This window comes from Galeopterus variegatus, unplaced genomic scaffold (assembly GCF_000696425.1).
Source record: "Galeopterus variegatus unplaced genomic scaffold, G_variegatus-3.0.2 Scaffold305, whole genome shotgun sequence".
NCBI lineage: Eukaryota > Metazoa > Chordata > Mammalia > Dermoptera > Cynocephalidae > Galeopterus > Galeopterus variegatus.
This window is the reverse complement of record NW_007726416.1, coordinates 150,862-161,947: the sequence shown is the minus strand read 5'-3', so window position 1 is coordinate 161,947 and position 11,086 is coordinate 150,862. Positions and strand designations below refer to the sequence as shown.

At 37.8% G+C, this 11,086-nt stretch overlaps 1 protein-coding gene across 1 annotated transcript in view; it reads left to right on the top strand.

The window, feature by feature from the left end:
* RRAGD (Ras-related GTP binding D) overlaps positions 1–10,819 on the top strand; it is a 41,227-nt gene extending 30,408 nt beyond the window's left edge. The window contains exons 6-7 of the mRNA XM_008567213.1: positions 792–940; positions 7,623–10,819. Coding sequence (XP_008565435.1) covers positions 792–940; positions 7,623–7,774 — 301 coding nt within the window. The 3' untranslated portion in view covers positions 7,775–10,819. The remainder of the gene's footprint in view (positions 1–791; positions 941–7,622) is intronic.
* The last annotated feature ends 267 nt before the right edge of the window (positions 10,820–11,086 follow it).

The window sequence follows — 11,086 nt, the reverse complement described above, 5'->3', positions numbered from 1 at the left end:
ACTCAGCCAGTGAGCGGCTGGTCTGTATGTGGGATCCGTACCCTCGGCGGGAGCGCCGCCGCGCTTCCCAAGTGGCGCACTGTAGCAGTGCGCCACCAGGCCGGCCCCGCCATCTTTTTCTATATATATTATTTACCTATTTTTGCCAAACTATGTGAGAGTAAGTTGAAGACATCGTGATTCTTTGATCCTAGCTACTTGAGCATGTGTATATTAAGAACAAGGACATTCTCTTACAGGACCCTGGCTTAATTATCAAATAAAGCACATTTAGCATGGCTACATTACTCTGTTAACCAATATATAGAACAGATTCAAATTTTACCAGTGGTTCCCATTCTATCTTTTCCCCTGGCCCAGGGTCCAGTCCAGCCTGTGTCTGTCATCTCTCTTTAGATTCCTCTAATTCGGAACAGTTCTTTAGCCCCCACTGGTCTTTCATCCGATCATGCTTTTGACAGCCTGGCTGTTCTATCATGAGGAAACAAGAAGCCCTTGTCCACAGAGGGGAGAAGAGCTAAATTCCATCCCTCCCCCGTGTTCCTCAGGTGCCTGCAAAGTTGCCTAGCTGCTGCAGCAGCCACCCATTGTGTCACTGGGAAAGTGTCATAGGCTGTGTACTTGTGAGTTTGTGTTTCTAAGATTGTTTTCTGAAAGGCACTGCAAGTGCAAACGACATCCTTATGATTATTAATTTTGGGGTGTGTGTTAAAGTTGTTCTCTGTCACTGGGTTTCAATTTGTAGTTCTTTCTCAATGGTCAAATACATTTTGGTTTCTGTCCCCATTTAGTCTCAAAGAAGATGGAGCAGGAACCCCCTATGACAAGGAATCAACAGCCATTATAAAGCTGAATAATACAACAGTTCTTTATTTAAAAGAGGTGACAAAGTTCCTGGCTCTCGTTTGCTTTGTCAGAGAGGAAAGCTTTGAAAGAAAAGGTAATGTTTTGGTGTGATTTAAAAGAAGCATTTCAATTCAGGCTAATACTGCGTTTGTTGGTTGAATGTGGGTGGATGACAGCATACCCCTTGAAGCTTCCAGACGTTAGTTACAGGCTCCCTTGGCTGACACACCTGAGGTAGGCTGGAGGTGTATGGGCTCCCCACATGGTCCTAAGGCTTCTGGGTCTGTGAACCGGTCTGCCCGCTAGTGGTGTGGCTGCGATTGCCATGAGGTGGGAGGGAACCAGATGATCCTCCCTGAGGCCTTAGCTTCTCTGCCAGTGAGGCTAGATGGGGCACTGTTGCCAGGCTGTGAAATCTCTTACCAGGCAGAGGATGCCCCAGCCGATATTGAGGGTGGAGACCTCCCCCTTGGTTCACATCTCTAATAAGTCTTAGGTGACTGTGTGATCATTTGTTCTCACCATGTAAGGGAGGGGACAACAGAACTAATACAACATTAAAGCTAGATGGTATTTGATTTCTCTTCAGCCTTCATACAGTCTTAAGTTTTCAAAACACAGGGATGGTATCATGATTCTGAAAAGGGAAGTCACGGATATACTTAGGTTCATCAAATATCTGACCATATTCAGTTTTATTTTAAAACATACTCTGTTTTATTTTAAAACAAAGGCAGTTAATCTCATTTTCTCCCTACTATCTAAACTAGGAAATGCCAGCTTACTGATGTGGTCTGGGATTTTTGTTAGTAGCGAAAGTATGTTTTACCAATTTATTGGCTTAAAAAATTCCCAATAAAGTGGCAATAGTAACATTTACTGAAATAGTCTTTTTTTCCCCTTATAAACAATATATATTCATTATAAAAAGGCCTTGAAAATTTAGGAAAGTATAAAGAACAAAATAAAACCAATTATTTCGGGCCGGCCCGGTGGCGCACTGTTACAGTGTGCCGCTTGGGAGCTTGGTGGTGCTCCCGCGGAGGGTTCGGATCCCACATACAGACTGGCTGCTCACTGGCTGAGCGAGGTGCGGGTGCAACACCGAGGGTTGCGATCCCGTTGCTGGTCCCGGTCTGGTACGGGCGCGACACTGAGGGTTGCGATCTGTTGCCGGTCACGAAAAAAGACAAAAAAAAGGAAAAAAAAAAAAAAAAACCAATTATTTCACTATCTAGAGCTAAACCCCCATGTTAAATCTCTGGGGTTTTCTTTCTCCTTCCTTCTTTCCTTCTCTCCCTCTCTTTCTCCTTACTTTCCTCTCTTCCTTCATCCCCTTTTTTCTTCGTTGCAACAAAACTGGGGCCATATTGCCTATGTAGTTTTATATCCTGTTGTTTCTACTTGTTATATCATGAAATTTTCCTAATTCATTGCCATAAAAACATAGTTTAGATTTTTCTTTTTATTGCAAAAGTATAAATTCATTTAGAACATTAAGAAATAGCAAGCAAAAAAAAAATAATTGATAAGCTTCTCACTCAGATAACTACTCTTAACACTTCCTGTATAACTTCCCAGACCTTTTCCTGCATATTTATATACACACTTCTTAAAAGAACTATGAGATTGTATCATAAGTACTACTTTATAACCTTCACTTAAATTATTACAGACATCTTTCCAATTCAGTCTTTTTTTACCACATCATTTTAATGTTTGTTAGATTCTTCTATTTTTAGACATTTATATTGTTTCTAGATTTTGATGTTATAAATAATACTATGATGATTTTTGCATAAAATTTGTGTGCATTTTTGATTATTTCCTCAGGGAAAATTTCAAGTGGAATTACTTAGATCAAAAAGGTAGGCACATTTTGGTGGCTTCTAATGCATATTACCAAAATGTTCTTCAGAAAGATTTTATATTTTTATGCTATAAGAATATGAGTGCATTCATTTTGCTGTGATCCTATCAATATTGGGTACAGTATTAGTATTTTAAAAAAGTTGATAAATTCAGTCTTTTTTTACCACATCATTTTAATGTTTGTTAGATTCTTCTATTTTTAGACATTTATATTGTTTCTAGATTTTGATGTTATAAATAATACTATGATGATTTTTGCATAAAATTTGTGTGCATTTTTGATTATTTCCTCAGGGAAAATTTCAAGTGGAATTACTTAGATCAAAAAGGTAGCCACATTTTGGTGGCTTCTAATGCATATTACCAAAATGTTCTTCAGAAAGATTTTATATTTTTATGCTATAAGAATATGAGTGTGTTCATTTTGCTGTGATCCTATCAATATTGGGTACAGTATTAGTATTTTAAAAAAGTTGATAATTGAAAACTGGTATATCATTCAAATTTACATTTCCTTGCTTCTTAGTGAAGTTGTGTATTTTTCCTGTGCTCACTGTTACTGACAAAATTGCCTTTTGTGTACTTTGCTCTCAAAACTTTTAATTAAATAGTGTTCATCTTTTACTTCTTGTTTTTATCTTGCTGAAAGAACAGGTTGTATAGTAGGTTCATGGAATTTTTAATGTAGGACTGTACTTGATTTCACCCTTTCGTTTTACTGATGATTTTATTCAAGCCTTGAAATTATAAGTGACTTTCTCCCAAGGTCACACTACCAGTATGTGGCAGTCAGGGCTAAAGATTGCTGGGCTTTCCTCTATATAGAGCCAGTTGCGTGCGTGCGCGCGTGTATGTGGCAGTCAGGGCTAAAGATTGCTGGGCTTTCCTCTATATAGAGCCAGTTGCGTGCGCGCGCGTGTGTGTGTGTGTGGTGTGTGTATGTTTAACCATTATACATATTATTGCCTTGGTTAAAGATATTTTCCAAATTTATTTGTGATTAATATTTAATATTGATTTTGGAAGCTAAGGAAAATAAAAGTAATGCAAGTAGTACTACAGCCCCAAAAACATGAAGGCTGGCAGCAGGTCCTAAAATTTAACGAACATTAGAGTCAACCTGGAGGGCATGTTTATTTCGAACTGACTTTAGACTTAACAGAAAAGTTGCAAAAATCACACATATTTTTCACGTATCCCTCATCCAGCATCCCCTATTGTTAACATCTTACATACTATAGTTCAGTTATCAAAACTAGGGAATTACATTGGTATACTATTGATTTAATTATAGACCTTACTCACTTTTCACCAGTTTTTCCACAAATGCTTTTTCTGTCCCAGAATCCCAAACTTGATTTAGTTATTTCTTCTAGTCTCCTCCAATCTGTGACAGTTCCTTGTCTCTTGTGTCCTTGACACTTTTGAAGAGTACTGACAATTATTTTGTCCCTCACATTGGGTTTGTCTGATGTATTTACACAGTTGGAATAAGATTGTGCACTTTGGCATTCGTAATACCTGCCAGAAATGATATGTGTCCTTCTCAGTGCTATATAATGCCGACATGTCTTATCACTAGGGATGCTAACCTTGATCTAGTTAAGGTAGCATCTGCCAGGTTCTTCCACTGTAAAGTTCCTAAAGTTAATAAATACTTTCCAACTATGCAACTCCTGTTTCTCCTTAAACTTTTGCCCACTAATTTTAACATCCATCTATGGTTGTGGAATTAAATTTTAGTGGGAACTTATCTTGTGGATCCTTGGTAAATTATTCCTAAACCACCTAGGTGGGATCATCTCTGAAGATAGACAGATTTTGTGGAATTTATTAAACTAACTAGAAACCTAGGTATTAGTTTTTATGTTATAACTAAGAAATGTAAGTAAATAGGAAAACTTAATGTTTAATCTCATTGTGTTTAACTTGTGTGTTTTGAGGGTGACCAACTATCTCCATTTGCCTGGGCCTGAGAGAGGGCTCCTGGGACAAGAGAACTTCAGTGCTAAAACTGGGAAAATCCCTGGCAAATGGGATGATTTGGTCACCCTACCAATCATGTAGTTATCTTTAAAAAAGAGAACTTAATGCTTGTAAATGATGCAGTAGTTTGATTTGTTTATTGCTTTTATCTCAAGTGTTAAGTCCTGTTGGTGCTGATAATCAGCACTTGTTGATTAGTTTTTCCTCACATTGGTCTTTGTGTTAGTCCGTTTCTGTTGCTTATAACAAAATACCTGGAACTGGGTAGTTTATGAGAAAATGAGGAGGTGGGAAAGGGGTAGGTGGAGGGGGGTTAGCAAGAAATTAGTTAAGGGTCACAAAGATTGATTACGTTTTGTAAACATGAGTATACTAATCATACTGATTTGATCACCACATTTTGTATACAGGTGTTGATATTCAAATCTGCACCTTACAAATATATATAATCAATTGTTTCAATAAAAAAAAGAAAATGAAATTTATTGTGTACTGTTTCTGAAGCTGGGAAGTACAAAGTCCAGGGAACACTTCTGGTGAGGGTCTTGGTGGTAGCGATAGTGACTCAGGGGTCTCACGTGGCAGAAATGGCAGAGCAGAGAGAGACTAACCTCTCATGTGCTCTTCTCTTAATGCCTTCAGAACCATACCCATGACCACTATTATTAATCCATTCACTACGGCATGGTCCTACAATCTAATCACCTCTTCAAGCCCCTACCTTTCGATTACTGTAATAGTATTTCCTACTTTCAGCAGTTACAGTGGGGATTTAAGCTTCAATGAGGTTGTGGGGACATCCAGTCCACAGCAGTCTGCTTCTGAGTTTTCATTAATGATCTCCATGACTGCTTTGGCAGAAAAGAGAGGATTGAAATCAAATGTATATTATATGTAGCTTGGGAAGGGGAATGGTTAAAAAATATAGATATCTGGGCCATCCTCCAAATGATTAGAGTTCATGAGAGAGGGGCCTAGGGTTTGTTAATTTTTAAAGTTCCCTGGGTGTTTTTCATATGCAGCTAGGATTGAGAACCATTGAAAAGAGTAGGATGTGGGACTGTATTAACTAATTGATGGTGAAGATTGTTTATTCTGTTCATTTCTCTGTTCTTGTATTTTCAGTGGCCTTTAATGAAAGGGTTGGAATAGTGAACACATTCTTTTTTTTTTTTTTTGTCTTTTTTCATGTCCGGCAACGGATCGCAACCCTCAGTGTCGCGCCCGAACCGGACCGGGACCGGCAACGGGATCGCAACCCTCGGTGCTGTGCCTGCACCTCGCTCAGCCAGTGAGCGGGAACTGGTCTGTATGTGGGATCCGAACCCTCGGCAGGAGCGACACCACGCTCCCAAGCGGCGCACTGTAGCAGTGCACCGTAGCAGTGCACCACCGGGCCGGCCCACACATTCTTTTTTTAAGGCTAGTCAAGTGAAGCAGTGGGAGTGGAGAAGGAACAAAGAAATCTGTAACTGGTTGTAACACTTTTTATGAATACTTAACTTTCTTTAAAAACCTCAGTGGTGAACTTTTACTTTTTTACTTTTAAAATTTAGAATGCAGCAAGATTATTGTTACATTTTGGAATGTGCAAAGATGAGTAAGTTAATATTTGTCCAAAACTATTAACAGGATATCTCTAAAATTTCCCAAGTTGAGTATTTAATTGTACCCTTCTCACTGAACCAAATTCCTTTAGCCAAGCTTTCTTCCTAAGGCAGTTTGTTGCAGGAATAAGCAGAGGATTTTAAGGTCGTTCTCACATCTTTTATATTCCCACTGCATAAAATCACTTCTTTGCTTCTTGTTTATTTTTCCCCCTGATTGCCTCATTGATCTTTTCTTGAGGAAATCATCTCCTGGTTTTATTGCACTTGTGGTTCACTATTTGCAGAAGCAGCAGTGGGCACCACTGAGAGGTGTTCCTGCTCCTGGAAGCTGAGATGGTATTTTTTCCCCCCTGTGCACTTGCAGTTAGTTGTGTAACTAGTTTGAAGAATTTCATCCTTGGCTGGAATCCCAATTCTTTCTTTGGAAGGGACTCTGGAAGCATCACCTGGTAGATGGAAATAGTTGTTTGGGCTAGTTATTTTAATAAATTTAAAGATCGTAAATAGAACCAACAACCTTATCCTAATTGTTGTAAAAAGTGCTCTCAACACTTTTATGAATTAATGGTAATGAGAAAAATGCACTCCTCAAGACTTTGAATTATTTTTTATTGTTATACTTTTGTGCTACTGATTTATTTCTGAAAACACGAGAAGATTCTTCTCTACTATTTAACCATTTAAAATTTATTTAATATTGAAAAGCTGGGAGTGTCATTGGTTGTTGAATTCCAGTGCTTGGAGTTGACATGGAGTTGATATGAGGTGACTGTTACTCTAAAATCAGAAACTTTGCATTCCCTACAGTTTATGAGAATGGTTTAAATATAATAGATATTCAGTAAATATTTATTGATTGATAAATTGATTGATACTGTGACTTTAAGATCTCAGCCACACTCCAAGTCAGGTTCTGCCAACACTCAGTCAATTTAATAATGCCTTTTGGGGGAGAAAATTTTTCTCTAAAGATTTATGTTAATTGTAAGAAACCTTTAATTCTGAAAGGTAAAAAAAATGTGCAGTTCAGTGGTTTTTGAAATCTTTTACACCTTTGAAAATGTGGTATGTACTCTGGAACCTTGCCCCAGGAAAAAACCTACCTTTACAAACAAGACTTTGCCTGCAATTCCTGGAAGTTTCCTACAATTCCTGAAGCCCAGCTGCTGACCTCCAGAAAAATTTGTGCCTCTTATGTGAGGATCACTCCTCTACCACCCCCTACTGGCTTGTACTGGCTGTGGCTGATATTAAAAGATGGAGCTTATTTCTCCCTGACATTTATAATATTTTTGTTCTCTTCTCCAGGGCTTATTGACTATAATTTTCATTGCTTCCGGAAGGCCATCCATGAAGTTTTTGAGGTGAGAATGAAAGTGGTGAAATCTCGAAAGGTTCAGAATCGGCTCCAGAAGAAAAAAGGAGCCACCCCTAATGGGACCCCTAGAGTGCTGCTGTAGGTGAAGTTACAGGAGCATCTTTTGAAATCAGACCTTTTTGATGAGGCACCATGTTGCACTAAAGGAAGAGGAAGAAGGAGATTGAGACACATGACATGGATTTGTTGTAAAAAAAAAAAAAAAAATTCCTGCAACTCTCTTGATCTTCTCTTTTTTAAATAAAGTAAGCACTTTGAAGCAAAAACTTGTATATTAACAATGAAGTGAAATCCACTGTACTTTCATTACACTAATGTAAACTTTTATGGTCTGTAGTCAGAAAAATCCTATGTGAGAACTGCCAGGAACTGTACATATTTTGCACTTTTTCATGTTTTTTTCTCATTGAACTGAACTTTGATAAAACAACTTTTCTAAGCTTTTTTCTGTACTTGGTGTCAATGTCATGCATACTGTAATCCATATCCATATGGCAATCAAATTAATCAAATAGCAATGCATTGGTAATGACTTGTTGTAAATTTGAGAATATTTGCTACCAATTGTTGAGAAAAATCATTTTTCAGTGGAGCTGGAACAGATTGGGGCTGCAAACTCCAGGAGCAATAAGATCCCCAGTGTATAACTGGTGTAAACAGGCATTTTGTAGAATAATGTTAGTACCACACTTAACTAAAAATTGCCATAGCTGTGGCTGTGCTTCCCTGCTCAACAGTTTTTATGAAGCTCTTTACCTCAACACACATCTCTATAATCACTTCATACAGAGAGGTTATTTCTTTTTGCTTCATTACTATTCTTTAGAACCTTTGGGACCAAATTTCCAAAATGGTGCCAATCACAAGAGAAACGAGAATGTCACTGAATTGCAGGGTTTCTAGAGGCTTTTCTATACCTGCCTCTTGGGGCTAAAGTAACATAAGAAGCCAAGAGGTCTCCCAAATGTAAGTGATTGGCAACTGTAGACTAAATACATACACACACGCACGCACGCAGTTCTGTGTATTTGACCCGTGTGAGATGGCCTGTTGTTGTGCTACATTTAAACTGTTTATGTAGGACCAGTTTTTTATTGCTTCGTGACCACAGTGAATGGAGCAGATCTCAGATCTCCACCATGGAGCTTAATCCTTTCAGTCATATTTGTCACCTCTGAGTCTCCTTTTCCTCTGTGATAATGAGCCTTGTGTACTCCACCAGTTCCTACCTTATGAGGGAGCTAGGGCTCAACTTGCCACCTGTGTGCTCTGTGAGGCTGAAGAGCCATCCTGAAAACCCCTAATGGTCAGTGGGAAAAGGATGGCTGGAGGAGGCATTAAGTTAGCTGTATGTATAATTGTTTCTATGAAGTTCTCTCACTTATGTGTACTTTGGTTAAACTAACAGGAAATGAGTCCTAAATCTACCCCTACACCAAACCTTTCTGAGTAGATAATTCTATGTCTATCCCAAACGTTAGCAGATTAAGGCATGTTTGTGGGACATTTAGAAAATAACGTTTTATAAAAAATCAGAGCCTCCTAGGGACATCAAAGCTGGTTCTAGCAAAATATATAAAATCCCTAAAACACTTGTCCTTGAAGCTATCTCATTTCTATCTGTGGCATCTTTCTGTCATCTCTCCCCTCTCTGCCAAGTCCTATTCCTTTGAAGTTAGTAAGAGAAATTTAATATGGTAGTAGCTGATTGGAGTTTAAGGTTTGAGACTCCCAAGGGTCTGTGCATTTTGAAAGATTTCTAAAAATCATTAAGGTGCCCTAACTCCCTTCATACTGATTCCTACTCAATCCTGGATGGGTAGGAAACCAGGGTTCCAGGGAATCTTCCCTAATTTCTGGAGCTAAACCCTGTTAGACCTTTGCCAACAGGACTGGCACATATGGGTTATTCTTAAAAATCTAATTCTCTAATTTTTTTTACAGAATGTTTCTCTTTGAATAAGCAAATAAAGAATCAGTTTTCTAATGAAACTTTATCCTTAAGGTAGAGACATTTGCCTATCTGGTAAATCACACATTACATAAGTATATATATTATAACCAGGTGGAGCTTCCATTTTTAAGATGGGTATATGATGGTTTTTAAAATGTGCCTTAAAAAGCCTATTACTTCAAGAGCAAATGATTCTTTGGGGGAAAGGCAAAAAATAATCCTATGACATAGGACCCAAGTTCATGGTAATAAGTGTACACTTTGATTAATCACATGCTAATATAGATTACTGCCTCAAACCTTGTGTGTGTGGCAATGACCTAAAGAAAAGATGCGGGAGTTATGTCTAAGCGTTCAGTTTTTCAAGTTTGTGCTATTGGAATTGTAACATCTCTTCAAGTCCTTCTGCATTTTATTTTTGATATGGAAGTTAGCTTACTGCAATGTGTATGGCCACATTTATGCTATCAATACAGAGCCCAAATACATGGCTACAGTGAGTGCACTGGAACATTTTTGGTCAGTTTTAAGGGTTGAGAACTTGATCTGCAGGTTTCTAGAGTAGGGCAGTGTTTTGCCTTTTGAGTCAATTAGAACTTCTGTGTAGAAGTGAGACTCTGAATTATCTTCAGTGATGTAGATTAGTGTAAATGACTTGGTGGAGTGTGTTTGAAGAATGTAAATTTTAAAAACTCACAGTGTTATTTTGTGAAAATAATATATTTTGGACCCTTAAATATAAAACGACTAAAATCACAGCAATATGAGTTTTGTTATATATGGGTTATATACCAACTCTGTTTGAAACATATTCCAGAAAAATGGCTGAACTGTCTTGATTATTAAAGTACGGTGTACATTTGACTTGAACAGACTGGATTTAATTTGTAATCAAGTATAGTATATGTTTTACTTTAAGCAATACATCATTTAGAACTGCTTTCAAGAGTGTGAACTGCCAACTTAAAAGTGTATGTCATGTGTTGATAATTTGGTAAGGCTTTCATTTTATTTCAAGCACGTTCATAACTGAGCATTCTGGAAGTAGAATGGTCTCTTCAGTGAAAAGGAAGTATGGTCTTTTGTATTTGTGAGGTTGTTTACTGTGCACATATATTACTGTTTCATTGGCCTTGTTAGATCCATTTAGTAAAATTTGTTTGTCTTGATTAACCAGCTCTCATTTTATGGAAATGAGGATAAATTTCTCTATTTAAATTGAACTTACACTTTTATTTTTAAATGCTCTTGTATCTCCATATTTTGATGGGGACATGCCTGTTAGGACTATAGAATTGTTATTTCAGTAAACTTCAGATACTACTTCTTGCTGCTCTGGCCCTAATCCCCTACTCATCTGCAAATTGTTTTCCTAACAGTCTCTATTTTATCATTCCTTCTTTTGCTTAGTAAGATTCCACTCTACAGTGACCTTTATAG